We start from the raw sequence: 17,235 nt of genomic DNA on the forward strand, positions 1-17,235 counted from the left end.
ATAAACACAGGGCCCCCCACAGAATGGAGTGGAGGATGAGCCCGTTCTGTCTTGAGGAGGGGGGGTCTGAATGGTCCCATTGGCTCAGGCTGGCCCACTGGTTCTGTGATGGTGCCTGTGGTGTCTTAACCCTGGGGCCCACACCTCCTATGCCACCCCCCGGCACTCAGCTCCAGCCCTGCCAGGCCGTGGGGAGGCGGGCAGGGGCGGGGGTCATCTGTGCAGCGCTGCGGGGGAGAGGGGGATGCAGATGGAGGGGTTCTCACAGCTAGAGCCCAACCTTGACCGGTCGCAGGGCAGCAGAGCGGAGCAGCGAATGTTCTCCATTTGATCTCTAGGTTTTTTCCAAGATCTCCTCGGGGAGCCAGTGCTACAGATTTCTTATCCTGTTGAGACTCTCCACAGACTCTTCCCACACAACGGCACGCATGCACAGATCAACCTCTAGTATCGGTCTCTCTGACACACACACACACACACACACACACAACCATGCATAAGGCCTAACACACCATTCATGTTCCACAGAAACACAGACGTACACACAAAAAACAAACTAAATTAAATAGAAAAAACACACTACACAGGCCTATGTCAAGGAAATAGACATCCTCTAACAAACACGCCGCTTCCACACAGCTAACACAAACACGCCGCTTCCACACAGCTAACACAAACACGCCGCTTCCACACAGCTAACACAAACACGCCGCTTCCACACAGCTAACACAAACACGCCGCTTCCACACAGCTAACACAAACACGCCGCTTCCACACAGCTAACACAAACACGCCGCTTCCACACAGCTAACACAAACACGCCGCTTCCACACAGCTAACACAAACACGCCGCTTCCACACAGCTAACACAAACACGCCGCTTCCACACAGCTAACACAAACACAAACACGCACTTCCACACAGCTAACACAAACACGCCGCTTCCACACAGCTAACACAAACGCCGCTTCCACACAGCTAACACAAACACGCTGCTTCAGCTAACACAAAGCTAACAGCTAACACAAACGCCGCTTCCACACAGCTAACACAAACGCCGCTTCCACACAGCTAACACAAACGCCGCTTCCACACAGCTAACACAAGCACGCCACTTCCACACAGTTAACACAAACGCCGCTTCCACACAGCTAACACAAACACGCCGCTTCCACACAGCTAACACAAACACGCCGCTTCCACACAGCTAACACAAACACGCCGCTTCCACACAGCTAACACAAACATGGCCACTCCAGCAGCTGATCAACAGCAGCAGGAGGAAGGATGTATTGCAGTGAGTTTCTCTATAAAGGCCCAGCCCTGGACTAAACTAGACTGGACTGGAATAGACTAAACTAGACTAGACTAGACTAAACTAGACTAGACTAGACTGGACTGGACTAGACTGGACTGGCAGCCAGAGTATGCAAAGAGCAGCTCATAGTCTGGCTGATCACAGGGCTTCTGTACACTGGGTGGCCTATTGGTCATAAAAATATTTCAGGGATGAAAACTAAAACATAAAATCTAATGTGGCCTGTTGGGACTCTTATTAGCAGAAAAAGATGAGAGAGAGCGCACGAGAAAGAGACGGCGGTCAGATCAGGGGAGACTATTACCCCATTAGGGCTCAGAGGGTGGAGGGGGCAGGCAGAGAAACCACGTGTTGAAAAGGGGTTTTGGGTGAGGTGGTGGAGGGAGCAGAGCAGCCCTTCAGCTCAACAGGCTTCCCAAACAAAGCTCTGGCCCACCAGGCCCCTACCAACACAGCTGCACTGCCCCGATACACAGACACTGTCTAGAGTTACTGCTTCTCTCGGATACACCCAGGCAGAGCAGGTCTGTGTGGGCCATGGAGTGAGAGAGACCAGCATGCAGCACGCAGGGGGATATTACACGATTTCAGGTGAAATTCATCGGTCACACTGGCTTATGTCAGCCGTGGAATGGTATTACTCCATGGCATTATGCCTGTGCTCAGTCCCCCTGCAGACAGTATGGCCTCCCAGATCATTATGCCTGTGCTCAGTCCCCCTGCAGACAGTATGGCCTCCCAGATCATTATGCCTGTGCTCAGTCCCCCTGCAGACAGTATGGCCTCCCAGATCATTATGCCTGTGCTGAGTCCCCCTGCAGACAGTATGGCCTCCCAGATCATTATGCCTGTGCTCAGTCCCCCTGCAGACAGTATGGCCTCCCAGATCATCATGCCTGTGCTCAGTCCCCCTGCAGACAGTATGGCCTCCCAGATCATTATCATTATGCCTCCCAGTGCCTGTGCTCAGTCCCCCTGCAGACAGTATGGCCTCCCAGATCATTATGCCTGTGCTCAGTCCCCCTGCAGACAGTATGGCCTCCCAGATCATCATGCCTGTGCTCAGTCCCCCTGCAGACAGTATGGCCTCCCAGATCATTATGCCTGTGCTCAGTCCCCCTGCAGACAGTATGGCCTCCAGATCATTATGCCTGTGCTGATGCAGACAGTATGGCCTCCCAGATCATTATGCCTGTGCTCAGTCCCCCTGCAGACAGTATGGCCTCCCAGATCATTATGCCTGTGTCAGTCCCCCTGCAGACAATATGGCCTCCCAGATCATTATGCCTGTGCTCAGTCCCCCTGCAGACAGTATGGCCTCCCAGATCATTATGCCTGTATGGCCTCCCAGTCATTATGCCCTGAGTCCCCCTGCAGACAGTATGGCCTCCCAGATCATTATGCCTGTGCTGAGTCCCCCTGCAGACAGTATGGCCTCCCAGATCATTATGCCTGTGCTCAGTCCCCCTGCAGACAGTATGGCCTCCCAGATCATTATGCCTGTGCTCAGTCCCCCTGCAGACAGTATGGCCTCCCAGATCATCATGCCTGTGCTGAGTCCCCCTGCAGACAGTATGGCCTCCCAGATCATTATGCCTGTGCTCAGTCCCCCTGCAGACAGTATGGCCTCCCAGATCATTATGCCTGTGCTCAGTCCCCCTGCAGACAATATGGCCTCCCAGATCATTATGCCTGTGCTCAGTCCCCCTGCAGACAGTATGGCCTCCCAGATCATTATGCCTGTGCTCAGTCCCCCTGCAGACAGTATGGCCTCCCAGATCATTATGCCTGTGCTCAGTCCCCCTGCAGACAGTATGGCCTCCCAGATCATTATGCCTGTGCTCAGTCCCCCTGCAGACAATATGGCCTCCCAGATCATTATGCCTGTGCTCAGTCCCCCTGCAGACAGTATGGCCTCCCAGATCATTATGCCTGTGCTCAGTCCCCCTGCAGACAGTATGGCCTCCCAGATCATTATGCCTGTGCTCAGTCCCCCTGTGGACAGTATGGCCTCCCAGATCATTATGCCTGTGCTCAGTCCCCCTGCAGACAGTATGGCCTCCCAGACTCACATGTACTCAGAGTAATAGGAAATTAATGGAGCCACTTTATGAACCTGCTGCCGAGTGGCTGAATTACCTGCCACTTGTCCTAACACCTGGGACCCATCATCTAGTCTACTGCCATCCCCACAAGATGGCCTCCCAGCTCTGACTACCACCCATACCAAGATGGCCTCCCATTCTGTGAATGGCCTCCCAGTTCTGACTACCACCCATACCAAGATGGCCATGTGAATCGCTAATCAAGTAAGCATGTGTAAGCACACACACACACACACACACACACACACACACACACACACACACACACACACACAGAGTGGTGGCGTGTGTTTATCCCCAACAGATAGAGGGACGGAGGCAGCACAAGGCAGAATCCCAGGGGTGCCACAGAGAACTTAAAAGGATTCGTCAGTGAATGTTTTTTAATTTACCGTTCTTTTCAATAATAATATTAAAGCTGAGGTCCAGGGGGAATACCAGCCACCAGTCGAAGCCTGAGATTATTCTGCAATCTCCACCACTCCCTGGGGACCGTATGTTTTATTTCATTTCTTTCCTTCTTTCTTTTCTTTCACTCAGCAACATGTAGTTCTCCCTTGACTCTGAGCTGAAATCACATCTCCCAGCCTTCACTCTGACAGGCGGAGGAAGGGGGGGAGTCGCCAAAGAGGAACATCAGTGTGAGACACGTCTCAGTTCTGGGTCATCCAGTGTCATTCAGCATTAGGGTGTACGCAACACAATATGTAAACGTTAAGTATCTTAATGTCCAACCAACCCCTGGGTCACTCAGTCATACACCTACCCTGTGTGAGCTCAGGCCATGCTCCCTCTCCCTGTCTGAACTCACACTAAGCTCCCCCCATAGTCCCCAACGTGACTCCCCCTCCCCTATCAAACACACACACAAAATCGCGCTACGGGCTGTTATGTTAGGAGCTTGAGTGGCTCTGTCGATCGTTTTTTGCGGTCATTAAGGAGCCTTGATTAATCTGGAACCAGATGCTCCTGCAGGGGGCCCTGGAGCCTTCCATTAATTCCAACGCTCCTAATAACTCCTATTGTGTGACCTGTGTTAGCTTTAAAACAAGTCTGTCCCTTAGGAACACTAAACAACACTGGTGTTAGTGGCGTATGACTACAGCCAACAGCAATAGGAGCCCGGAGAGTGGGGGGGGGGGGCCTTAGCCAGTCAGAACCAATCATGTGTCTAAGGCTTGAAGTGAAATATCAAATATAAATGCGCTCACATAGCTCACTTGTTTAATCTACACCAGTACACCAAGGTCTGAATGGAATTAAACTAAGATGGGTCAAAAGGTACAACACTGGATATACATACCAAAGCAAACCCAGTCAGACAGTCACATAAGGACACAGGGCCCGATTCCATCCAGTCTATCATGGCAATGTGCACATATTCACACACCTCCTTATTCTGAAAACTGCAGTCCTTTAGCTACCCGTGATGGGGTCCACCCAGCATTTACTGTACACATTTCTTACAGTTCAACAATATAATGACTATGGGGAAAAAGTTATTTGATATGCTACCATTTAAAGATGCACTATGAAGACATTTCCTGGTTATTACAATTCTTACACAGTACCAGTCAAAAGTTTGGACACACCTACTCATTCAAGGGTTTCTCTTCATTTTTACTCTTTTCTACATTGTAGAATAATAGTGAAGACATCAAAACTATGAAATAACACATATGGAACCATGTAATAACCAAAATAAACATTTGTTTTATACATTGTAGAATAATAGTGAAGACATCACAAAAAAATAAAATTAAAAAGTGTTAAATCAAAATAGATTTCATATTTGAGGTTCTTCAAAGTAGCCACCCTTCGCCTTGATGACAGATTTGCACACTCTTGCATTCTCTCAACCAGCTTCATGAGGTAGTCACCTGGAATGCATTTAAATTAACAGGTGTGCCTTGTTAAAAGTTAATTTGTGGAATGTTTTTTTCCTTCTTAATGCGTTTGAGCCAATCAGTTGTGATGTGACAAGGTAGGTGTGGTATACAGAAGATAGCCTTATTTGGTAAAAGACCAAGTCCATATTATGGCAAGAACAGCTCAAATAAGCAAAGAGAAACAACAGTCCATTATGACTGACATGAAAGTCAGTCAATCTGGAAAATGTCAAGAACTTTGAAAATGTCTTCAAGCGCAGTCACAAAAACCATCAGCGCTATGATGAAACTGGCTCTCATGAGGACCGCCACAGGAAAGTAAGACCCAGAGTTACCTCTGCTGCAGAGGATAAGTTCATTAGAGTTACCAGCCTTAGAAATTGCAGCCCAAATAAATGTTTCACAGAATTCAAGTAACAGACACATCTCAGCATCAACTGTTCAAAGGAGACTGTGTGGATCAGGCATTCATGGTTGAATTGCTGCAAATAAACCACTACTAAAGGACACCAATAAGAAGAAGAGACTTGCATGGGCCAAGACACACAAGCAATGGACATTAGACTGGTGGAAATCTGTCCTTCGTGTCAGGACCCGGTTTCGAACCTGGGTCTCCGGAGTGAGAAACAGTCACTTAACCAACTGAGCCACGAATAGACAGCAGAACCCAGAAGATGAGGCAGACACAGCAGTACTTAAGACGGTGTAATTTAATAAAGAAAAAATCCTAAAATACAAAAATGGCAAATCCAAAAGGTGGTAGGTAAAACACAAAAGAACTCAAAAGAAACTCACCAAAAATAAACAAAAAACAGAATACCACAAGAACGTCACCCGGAATCGACAAGAGCACACAGAACACTAGGGCAGGGTGCTAACATACAAACACAGAGCACAGAACAGAGGGAAACTAAGGGTTTAAATACACTCAGGGGAAACGAGACACAGGTGCAAATAATAATGGGGAACAAGGGAAAAACATAAGGACAAAAAGCACAATGGGGGCATCTAGTGACCAACAACTGGAACAACCCTGGCCAAATCCTGACAGAATCCCCCCCCTTAGGAACGGCTCCTGACGTTCCCACCAGCTCTCTCAGGGTGGAGGACCCTGAACTGACGAATGAGGTCAGGGTCCAGGATGTCTTTGGCAGGAACCCAGGAGCGCTCCTCAGGACCGTAGCCTTCCCAGTCCACCAGATACTGCCAGGACCGCTGCACCCGGCGGGAATCCAGTATCCGGTGGATGGTATAAGCCGGCTGGCCTCCAATGACACGAGGCGGAGGGGAGGTCTGTCTGCCGGGACAAGGGGAGAAAAACAACAGGTTTTAACAAAGACACATGAAATGTGGGATTAATCTTAAGGGATCTGGGTAAGTGTAGGCGATAAGAAACTGGGTTAACTCTCCTGGCAACCTTGAAGGGACCGATGTATTTTTGGGACAGCTTGCGAGACTCCACCCGTAGAGGTAAGTCTCTTGTGGAGAGCCAGACTCTCTGGCCGGGGCGCAGGGTAGGCCCGGGACGGCGACATCTGTTGGCTTGTTGTTGATACCTCTGTGAGGAACGCATCAGATTAAGACGGGTCTTCCTCCACATAAGCCGACAGCGTCTGACGAGCCTCAAGGCTGAAGGCACTCTGACTTCTGCCTCCTGGTCCGGGAACAATGGAGGAGCATAGCCAAACTGACACTCGTGCGGGGACATACCAGTGGAGGAGGAGCGCAAGGTGTTGTGCGCATATTCGGCCCAAACAATAAAGGATGACCATGTGGACGGGTTGTCACGAGTCATACATCGGAGGGTGGTTTCCAGCTCTTGATTCATCCTCTCAGTTTGGCCGTTGGACTCCGGATGGTACCCTGAAGATAGACTGGCAGAAGCCCCCATGAGTTGGCAGAAGGCCTTCCAAAACCTTGAGGCGAACTGGGGACCTCTGTCAGAAACCACATCTTGAGGAATGCCGAAGACTCGGAACACATGATTAATTGACAGGGACGAACCTGGCCGCCTTTGAAAACCTGTCGATTATGACTAGGATAGTAGTATTGCCATGGGATGGAGGAAGTCCAGTAATAAAGTCCAATGAGATATGGGACCAGGGTCTGTGGGGAACAGGTAAAGGGTGAAGGAGTCCTTGAGGGCGGAGGTGAGAAGATTTGCCCTGGCAGCACACGGGGCAGGCATTGACGAAAGTGGCAACGTCTTCTCTTATGGTAGGCCACCAGAACTTACGCTGGATGAACTCCAAGGTGCGACCTACGCCCGGATGACAGGTGAGGCGAGAGGAGTGCCCCCACAGAAGGACCTGAGTCCTCACTGCCTTGGGGACAAACAACCGATTGGCAGGGCCTCCTTTAGGGTCCGGTTCGCTAGCTTGAGCACGTCTCACGGTATCCTCAACTTGCCACGAGATCGGAGCCACAATCTTAGCAGCAGGAAGGACAGACATGTCCGTGTCATCTCGAATGGCAGGAGCGTAGACTCGGGACAGGGCATCCGGTTTGAGATTCTTCGACCCGGGCCGATAGGTGAGGATAAACTGGAATCGATTGAAGAAAAGAGACCATCTAGCTTGTCTAGAGTTCAATCGCTTCGCCTGCTGGATATACTCCAGATTTTTGTGGTACGTAAGCAATTGAAACGGGTGAGAAGCCCCCTCGAGCCAGTGTCTCCATTCCTTCAATGCCATCTTAACCGCTAGGAGTTCACGATCCCCCACATCGTAGTTCCTCTCAGTCGGGGTAAGCCGGTGTGAGAAGAAAGCGCACGGATGAAGCTTCTTGTCTTCACCCCTCTGAGACAGGACAGCTCCAACACCAACCTCTGATGCGTCTACCTCCACCACAAATGGTTCATCCGTAGTCGGTAGTATCAGGATGGGAGCAGAGAGGATGCGCTGCTTGAGTCCTTGGAAGGCCGTCTCAGCTTCTCTTCCCCAAAAAAACCTTGCTTTGCCACCTTTGGTTAAAGCTGAGAGAGGAGCTGCCACCAAACTGAAGTTCTTGATGAACTTGCGGTAAAAGTTTGTGAAGCCCAGGAAACGCTGAACATCCTTAACGGATTTGGGTTGGGCCAATCCGCTACCGCCCCTACCTTCCTAGGGTCCATTTGGATTCGACCGGGTTCCACTACAAATCCCAGGAATTGTACTCGGGATGAATGGAACTCACATTTTTCCGGCTTAACGTACAGATGGCTGTCCAGGAGGCGTTTGAGTACTTGTCTGACATGCTTAGTGTGTTCTTGAAGGGAGCTCGAAAAGATGAGGATGTCATCCAAGTAAACGAACACAAATATGTTAAGCATATCCCTAAGCACATCGTTTATGAGCGCTTGGAACACCGCTGGGGCGTTGGTCAGGCCGAAGGGCATCACCAAGTATTCATAGTGACCAGTAGGCGTGTTGAAAGCGGTCTTCCACTCGTCACCAGGTCTGATCCGCACAAGATGGTATGCGTTCCGCAGGTCAAGCTTAGTGAAAACAACTGCTTCCTGGAGCAGCTCGAAGGCTGTGGCCATAAGGGGTAGCGGGTAACGGTTACGGACGGTTATGTCATTGAGTCCCCGGTAGTCGATGCAAGGACGTAACCCACCATCTTTCTTGGCCACAAAGAAAAACCCTGCTCCCGCCGGGGAGGTTGATGGACGCATGAGGCCTGCTTCCAGAGAGTCCTTGATGTAGGTATCCATAGCAGCTCGTTCGGGTGGAGATAGGGAAAAGATCCGACCCCTGGGGGGCAAGTGCCCGGAAACAGGTCGATGGGGCAATCGTAAGATCTATGGGGTGGTAGCATGGTGGCCCTCTGTTTGCTAAACACCAGTTTGAGGTCATGGTAACACTCGGGAACTCGGGTCAGGTCGATGGATTCTAAAGACTCGGGAGTAGAACTCGGGGAATTCTGGAAAATACAAGTAGCTTGGCACGTAGGACCCCACTGCTTGATAGTGCCCACAGACCAGTCGATGTGAGGGTTATGGCTGTGAAGCCAGGGGTATCCAAGGACGAGAGGGAACTCGGAACAGGAGATCAAATGAAAGTTCATCAATTCCTGGTGTTGTGAAACTGAAAGTCTCAAGGAGGTAGTGACATGAGTGACAAGTCTAGATCCCAAAGGGCTTCCATCCAATGTAGTAACCCTCATGGGGTCACTTAGAAGTTCAGAGGGAACGCCATTCTCCTTCGCCCAGACACCATCCATGAAGTTACCTGCGGCTCCAGAGTCTACCAAGGCTTGAAGGTGAAGCTTGTGGTTGTCCCAGGAGAGGGTGACTGGAATGAGCAGACGGGAGTTGGACGGATGGGAGGAGGTTATGTTTCCCGTTACAGTTCCCCCGGTCTGTACGGGACAGAGCGTTTCCCTGGAGCCCGGGACACGTGGAACGGAAATGGCCCGGTTTGCCGCAATATAGACAGCGTCGCTCCCTCATCCGGCGGTCTCTCTCAGCCTGGGAGATGCGTCCAATCTGCATGGGTTCCGGTGGAGCCAGTGATGATAAAGGTGGGGACTCGGAGCTGGGACTGATAGGAGCTAGAGGTCTACGGTTGAGTTCTCTCTCTCTCAGACGCTGGTCAATGCGTGAGGCCAACTTGATCAGGGACTCGAGATTGTCCGGAGGTTCCCGAGTGGCCAGTTCATCTTGGATAGTGTCGGAAAGGCCTTTCAGAAAGCACACCGTGAGCGCCTCGTTGTTCCAGCCACTCGCTGCTGCCACCGTGCGGAACTGGATGGCATAGTCCGTCACGCTGCGCCAACCTTGATGGAGAGTCAGGAGCTGTTTGGCTGAGTCAGAACCACTGCTTGGGCCTTGAAACACTCGTTTGAATTCCTCAGCAAAGGCAGAGTAGCTGGCACAGCAGGAACTATGGGCATCCCACACAGCAGTAGCCCAGGCCAGGGCTTTTCCCGACAGCAGGGTGATGATATATGCGATCTTAGACCGGTCGGTGGGAAACGACGAGGGTTGCAGCTCAAAGGAGAGAGAACATTGAGTGAGAAACCCTTTACAAGCACTTGGATCACCTGAGAACCGTTGGGGAGGTGGAAGACGAGGTTCAGCCAGGGGGTTAACTGCCATGGGTACGTGAACTTGAGGTACTGGGACGGGAACTGTTGCCGGGGTAAGTCGATCAGATATTTGCTTAATGGAAGTCAGCATCTCCGACAGAAGATGAGAATGTCTAGCCATTAAGGCCTCTTGCTGAACCAGGGCGGCTTCGTGGCGTTGGACAGTCTCCTGGTGGTGGGACAGCGTGGCAAAAAGGTCCTGGGAACTGGCTGCCTCTGGGTTCATTTTTGGCTCTGTGTTTCTGTCAGGACCCGGTTTCGAACCTGGGTCTCCGGAGTGAGAAACAGTCACTTAACCAACTGAGCCACGAATAGACAGCAGAACCCAGAAGATGAGGCAGACACAGCAGTACTTAAGACGGTGTAATTTAATAAAGAAAAAATCCTAAAATACAAAAATGGCAAATCCAAAAGGTGGTAGGTAAAACACAAAAGAACTCAAAAGAAACTCACCAAAAATAAACAAAAAACAGAATACCACAAGAACGTCACCCGGAATCGACAAGAGCACACAGAACACTAGGGCAGGGTGCTAACATACAAACACAGAGCACAGAACAGAGGGAAACTAAGGGTTTAAATACACTCAGGGGAAACGAGACACAGGTGCAAATAATAATGGGGAACAAGGGAAAAACATAAGGACAAAAAGCACAATGGGGGCATCTAGTGACCAACAACGAACAACCCTGGCCAAATCCTGACACTTCGGTCTGATGAGTCCAAATTTGAGATTTCTGGTTCCAACCGCCATGTCTTTCTGGGGAGCAGAGTAGGTGAACGGATGATCTCCACATGTGTGGTTCCCACCGTGAAGCATGGAGGAGGTGGTGTGATGGTGTGGAGGTGCATTGCTGGCGACACTGTCTGATTTATTTAGAATTCAAGGCACACAACCAGCATGGCTAACGCAGCAATACACCATCCCATCTGTTTTGCACTTAGTGGGACTATAATTTGTTTTTCAACAGGACAATGACCCAACACACCTCCAGGCTGTGCAAGTGCAATTTTACCAAGAAAGAGAGTGATGGAGTGCTGCATCAGATGACCTGGCCTCCACAATCACCTGACCTCAACCCAATTGAGATGGTTTGGGATGAGTTGGACCGCAGACTGAAGGAAAAGTAGCCAACAAGTGCTCAGCATGTGGGAACTCCTTCAAGACTGTAGGAAAAGCATTCCAGGTGAAGCTGGTTGAGAGAATGCCAAGAGTGTGCAAAGCTGTCATCAAAGCAAAGGGTGGCTACTTTGAAGAATCTAAAATATATTGTGATGTGAAACACTTTTTTGGTTACTACATGATTCCATATGTGTTATTTCATAGTTTGTCTTCACTATTATTCTACAATGTAGAAAATAGTACAAAAAGAAAAACCCTTAAATGAGTAGGTGTGTCAAAACTTTTGACTGGTACTGTAATTCGCCCAATTTCAGTTTGTGACAAAACAACCAAGTATAGTGTGGAGAATCATTGTACCATTTAAACCGCTGTGAAATATATTTTCCATAACAAAAATGTTTGTATTTTCAGCGGATTGAAGCTGGTGTACAAAACCGAAAGTAAAAGACGCAAAAACAGAATGTAAGAACGGGAAGCATAGAAATAGAGCACATAGGACAGATCTACCTTTCTTCTTAGACTTGATTTCTATATGAATGACATATCTAAGGTCACATTTCTATGTGAATTTGGTCAGCTCCCCCAAAACGTTACATAATGTAGCTTTAAATACTACTCAAGGTATTGGATTGATTGAACTGAAAGGTGGTAACAACCCGAGTCCCCTGGCCCCAAAATAACTGTTTGTGGATGTAGCCCACCCTGTGTTTATCTTACCTGCAGTGTAGTGTATTAATCTCAGTGTGCGTATGATGTCTTACCTGCGGGGCAGTGGTTGGTGCGGTGGTCAGTCAGCTTCGCCAGACACTCAAAGTCCTGCTGGCAGTTGTCGCAGGTGAAGATGGACTCATCGTCCAGGTCATCATCCCCAATGCGGTCGTCATGGCTGGTGACACTGTGGTCCCCATCCTCTAGGGCTGCACGCCGCTCCTTCCTCGCCGCCTCGCGGTCCAACGCAGCAGGAACATCTGGGACAAAAACACAGAGAGAGGGAAACTGAGTACCAGCATGTGACTCATACAGCCGGAACTACTGATCTACTGGAGATTGGTCAGAGGTAATAGATTATTTTTTGATTGAGTCCATTTGTACCAGCAATTGAACGGGACAAGCACTATTTCAAGTCCATCTCATACTAAAGATGTCCCTGGTCACATGCCCTGTGTGGGCTCTCTAATGGAGAGTCTATGTGAGGTGGCATTAGAGGGTGTATAAGGACTCAGGGCTCTGGAGGGAGATGACTCATGCCAGCCTGTGTGCCCACGCTGCCACTCATGGCAGAGAGGAGGACCAGTGGAAAAATCAGCCTCCACAATCCTCCCTCCACCATTGTGGCTCCATTTTCACACCTTATTATCACATTAAACGCTCTGTTCCAAAAGGACTGGAGACTGAGGAGGGAGGGAGGGAAAGGGACAGAGAGAAAGAAAGAGAGATGGGGAATGTCAGTGCAGAAGAGGAGGGTGGTAAAGGGAGAGAGAGATGGAGAGGGAGTGGGGGTGGTTTTGCTGGCTGGCTCCCTAAGGCTCCACATCCTGTCTAATCATGGTGGACTTGTGCAATCAGAGGAGAGCAGGAGGAGGCCATTCCTGCACTCCAAAGCTTTGATTTGGCAGTGCCCAGCGCTCTGCCCGCCCGCCATTCTGCTGCTGGTAATGGGCTCTGGCCCATGACCCCAGCCCCACAGCACAACTTAGGTAGGGAGAGAGAGAGAGTGTCTGGGCTGGATCAGGGAGATAGAGACTGTGTGTGGAGGTGCTCTAATTCCACACTCGTCCTCTCGGGGAGAGATGCAGAGGGTGGATGGTGGGATGAATGGATGGAGGGATGAATGGAGCATTTAGGGGGGAAAGGAGTGGGAGGGAGGGTTATGGCCATCTGTCCAGTGGTGAGAGCACCGTCTGGACAGGGAGGAGAGTGGCCCCTAACTGATGCTACACGGACACAGTCCTACACTGCAGTCACAAAGACACAGGCACCTTTCCACATCTAGACATGAACATACCCACATATTCATTGATATGCGCCTTAAACAATGTTTCATCCATGACAGAGGAAATGCATATTAGCAGTCAAACACATGCACACACATGAATGCACAATCAAACTAACATTAATACATGCATGTGTACACACACACACCGTCATTCCCCCAGGTGCCCTCACGCCAGAGGTATGGGTACTGCCAACTCCAGTACATGCCAGCACAACCGGCTACCATGACAACAAGGGAGGAGCCAGATGGGACCTTGCTCTTCCCCTCTCCACCTCTCCTCCTCCTCTTTTCCCCCCCATCTCTCCTTCCCTCTTCTCCACAGGGCTCAGGGAGATGGATGGGGCTCGGCAGGAGGAAGAGGAGAGGATGAGAGTGCCTGGCACGGTTGGGAGGGTGTTTGGTGTGTGTGTGTGTGTGTGTGTGGGGGGGGGGGCGCCCCATGCCATCCAACAACCCCTCCTCAGCCCCCCACCACCCCCACTCTACAGCAGCCCCCTCTCATCCAGTAAGCCTTTCAAATCTCTGATGGAGGAGGGGGTCTCAGGGGGGGGGTCCGGAGCACACTTCATTTAGAGGCCTTCTACACAGTGCTGCTGCCTCCGTCATTAGGCCTCCCTGGATGTGCCTGCTACTGGGGAAGATTGATACGGTGGTGGTGCGCACCCCAGCTGTACCCACTGCAGCTCCAGCAGTGGCCCTGATGAACACAGAGCACACTATTTATCTGGAAGAAGGAGATGAGAAGATAATGGTCCTGATTGGCGTAGAGTCGTTTTTCGGGCGAGGTGACGGGATACCAGTCAACGTAGTGAGCTGGCTTCTCTACCTGGTGTAGACCACACCACTGTAATAGGACTCACAATGGTTAGGAGAGGGTTTACAGCTAAACACTACTGCACAGTTGTAAAGTCCAACACTGGCACCATATCGAAGATAAAGTCCTATAGTTGAATGTTATCATTCACACAGCAACACTGTCCTCACAGGCAAAGACAAAACACACTACAATATTAGCCAACCAGACGCACGCACACCTAGATGTGCCGTAATGTGTGCTGAGGTCATTACTAATAAGGCTCTGCAGAGTCGTTTGAGACGCGCAGAGTGTTTTCAAACATAATTCAATTTGAGGGGAGGAAACCAAAATGAAATGAGGGCTTACGTTGGAAGTGGTGTCCAAGGAGACTAATGATTTCTAAATGGCCATTCAGATGAACAAGGCCTCTTTATGCCCCCAGATATATTCTGAGAGACCATATTTCTCATCCAGACAGCCTGCTTTCTGCCTACCTGTCTGCTAGGTTGGAGAGCTAAACATGCACAGTGCTCTGTCAATGGTTAATGCAATGACAGCCCTGCTAGTGGCCAGTTTTCCTCTGCAAATAGTAAACGATAATGTTCCTAGATATCATGTAGCAAACACAAATGACATGCCTGTGTGAGGTTAATAAGGTCGTAGGTCAAACGCCTTTCTCTGTTAGGCAGGCATGGCAGTTGCCAGCGGGTATTCTGACAAGATAGTTGTGGGGATAATGATTGATGCGTTTCATCTTAAAATACGTGTCGTTTAAACTCAATGCTCATGACCACTGTCAGCATAAAACAACAATATCTACCCAAGAACAGATTTTACCCTCACAAAGGCAGTTTTAACTGATCCCATTACATTATCATATACCCCCTCTCCTCCTCTACTTTTGCTTTCATATGTTTGTTTTATCCCTCATTTAATAGTCCACTCCTGGCTGCCCCACTCCCCGGTATCCCATCCAGAGTAGGGACACTTAATGAGGGCCTAGGGCTTCCAGGGGTGGAGGAGAGTTGGGGACACAGGCAGGGTCTGCATGGCGTGCAGTGGTAATCCCAGCAGCACACGTCATGTCTCCCTGTGCCAGCTGGAGCTCCTGTCCCCCACTCTGCGGAGAGCCATTATCTCTGAGTCACAGACCGTCACCACGCCAAGAGGCAAAAAACAAACAAAAAACAAACACTCATACACACATTTACACAAACACATAGTACACACGCACAGACATTTACATACACACACACACAGTCAGATAAAATTAACTCGCATACACAAACACGCACCAGACTTGCATTCAAAAACTTTTTCAAATATCTCAATTACTTTCACATACATTGGGAGTAAGTATTCAGATACTTTTTATTTGAAAAGACAAGTAGTTAAATGTAAAATGTATTTGGAAATAAACTTGGAAAGTATTTAAAATACTCAAATACATTGACTCGAATACACTCCCATGCAGTTCACCTAGGTATTCGAAAAGACTATTTGAAATAAGTATTTAAAAATACAATTTGGCAGACTATTCACATACTTATTTTGGGCTGAGAAAATGTACAATCTCCATATATCCCCCCGCCCCCAAAAAATACAAAAATAACCTGGGACAGATGATGGGGTCATGGTCAGAAAGAGAAGATGGGGAAAGTGGAGAAACACTTGGAGAAGAGATGCACATTTAAGAAGAGACCAGTGGAGTTAACAGGGTGAGAACATGGTCCTACAGTAATGATAGGATGGTCATCTTAACCCTTCCCTATTAACACCTACAACTGGACTGGCACTTCCTGGTTGTAGAGGGGAAAGGAATCACTGCATACCAGCAGGCTGTGCTCAAAGTAATACTCTTACAATATACTGTAATTATCAGTAATTGTCTTTATTTCAATTCGCTTTAATGCTATGGAGATACAGTATGCTAAGAGTAATCATTCGCTCGTTGGCAAGTGTACTTTCAGATTTTATTAAACAAATTATTTCCTCATGAATAAGGTCAGACTTTTCATATCTGCTGATGAAGCCTCAGATTGTGTGTGTTTATGAGAGGGAGGAGGGTGTCTAATGTTTGTAGATAATGCCCCTCTCCCGCTCTTGCTCCCTCTCAGAGGAAAGGCAAACAGACATGTTTGTGTGGGGTAATTAGATGAAGAGAAGTGAATTAACAGAATCCACAGAGCAGTGGTGTTGCCGAGGAGAGGCCCGCCTTGCTGGGACCCGCTAATTACCGCTCGTTAGGTTGATATGTTTTTTTCCTCCTGTTTTAACGGTGCAAAGCTCCAACGTGAGATGTGGAAATAATTAGGAGCTGGGCGATGTGGGCTTAATGGACACCGCCAGGCATGCGACGGGGGAGACAAGACAAAGGCAACAGCAAAGACAGAGAGTCTCTCTTTCTCCCTCCCTCACTGCACCATCAGAGTACAGCGATCCCCATCTTAGATGTACACGGAGGTAGAGAGATCTACTCTCACCTCTTATAATCAGCTTAACAAATATTATTTGACTGGGAATAAACACCATCTGAACTGCAATACTAGTCAAATGTCTGGGAATGTTCAGAGACTCTCCCTCCCCTCCGCTCAAAATGCTCAGAACCAAAACCTACATTTAAGTGCCTTTTGAGTTTTGACATTTAAAGTGAAGCTCGTTACGATCCCCCTGGCTAGTTCCAGTCCCAATGTCCTGACCTCTGGAGGCAGAGCAGTTTCCTATTACTCATACAGTGGGCACGCAACGGAAGTGGAACTTGATCGTACTCTACACAGAGGGAGAATACAGGCATACCGCAAACAGAATACAGACACTTTATTGGAGTCCTCAGAGAGAGTGAATGAGTGAGTGAGAGGGAGAAAGAGAGAGAGAAATAAACTGTATGAGCGGATGGAGCACAGAGTCAGGACTAGGTGTTGGAGCAGTGCTGTGAGCC

General features: G+C 49.1%; 1 protein-coding gene across 2 annotated transcripts in view; it reads right to left on the bottom strand.

Annotated features, from left to right (window-relative positions):
- The window catches only part of LOC135509424 (zinc finger protein 423-like), a 154,993-nt gene that overhangs the window by 103,306 nt on the left and 34,452 nt on the right, over positions 1-17,235 (bottom strand). For both annotated transcript variants that reach the window (XM_064930072.1, XM_064930073.1), the window contains exon 3: positions 12,267-12,473. In XM_064930072.1, the coding sequence (XP_064786144.1) occupies positions 12,267-12,473 (207 nt within the window). The remainder of the gene's footprint in view (positions 1-12,266; positions 12,474-17,235) is intronic.

This window comes from Oncorhynchus masou, chromosome 22 (genome assembly GCF_036934945.1).
Source record: "Oncorhynchus masou masou isolate Uvic2021 chromosome 22, UVic_Omas_1.1, whole genome shotgun sequence".
Lineage (NCBI taxonomy): Eukaryota > Metazoa > Chordata > Actinopteri > Salmoniformes > Salmonidae > Oncorhynchus > Oncorhynchus masou.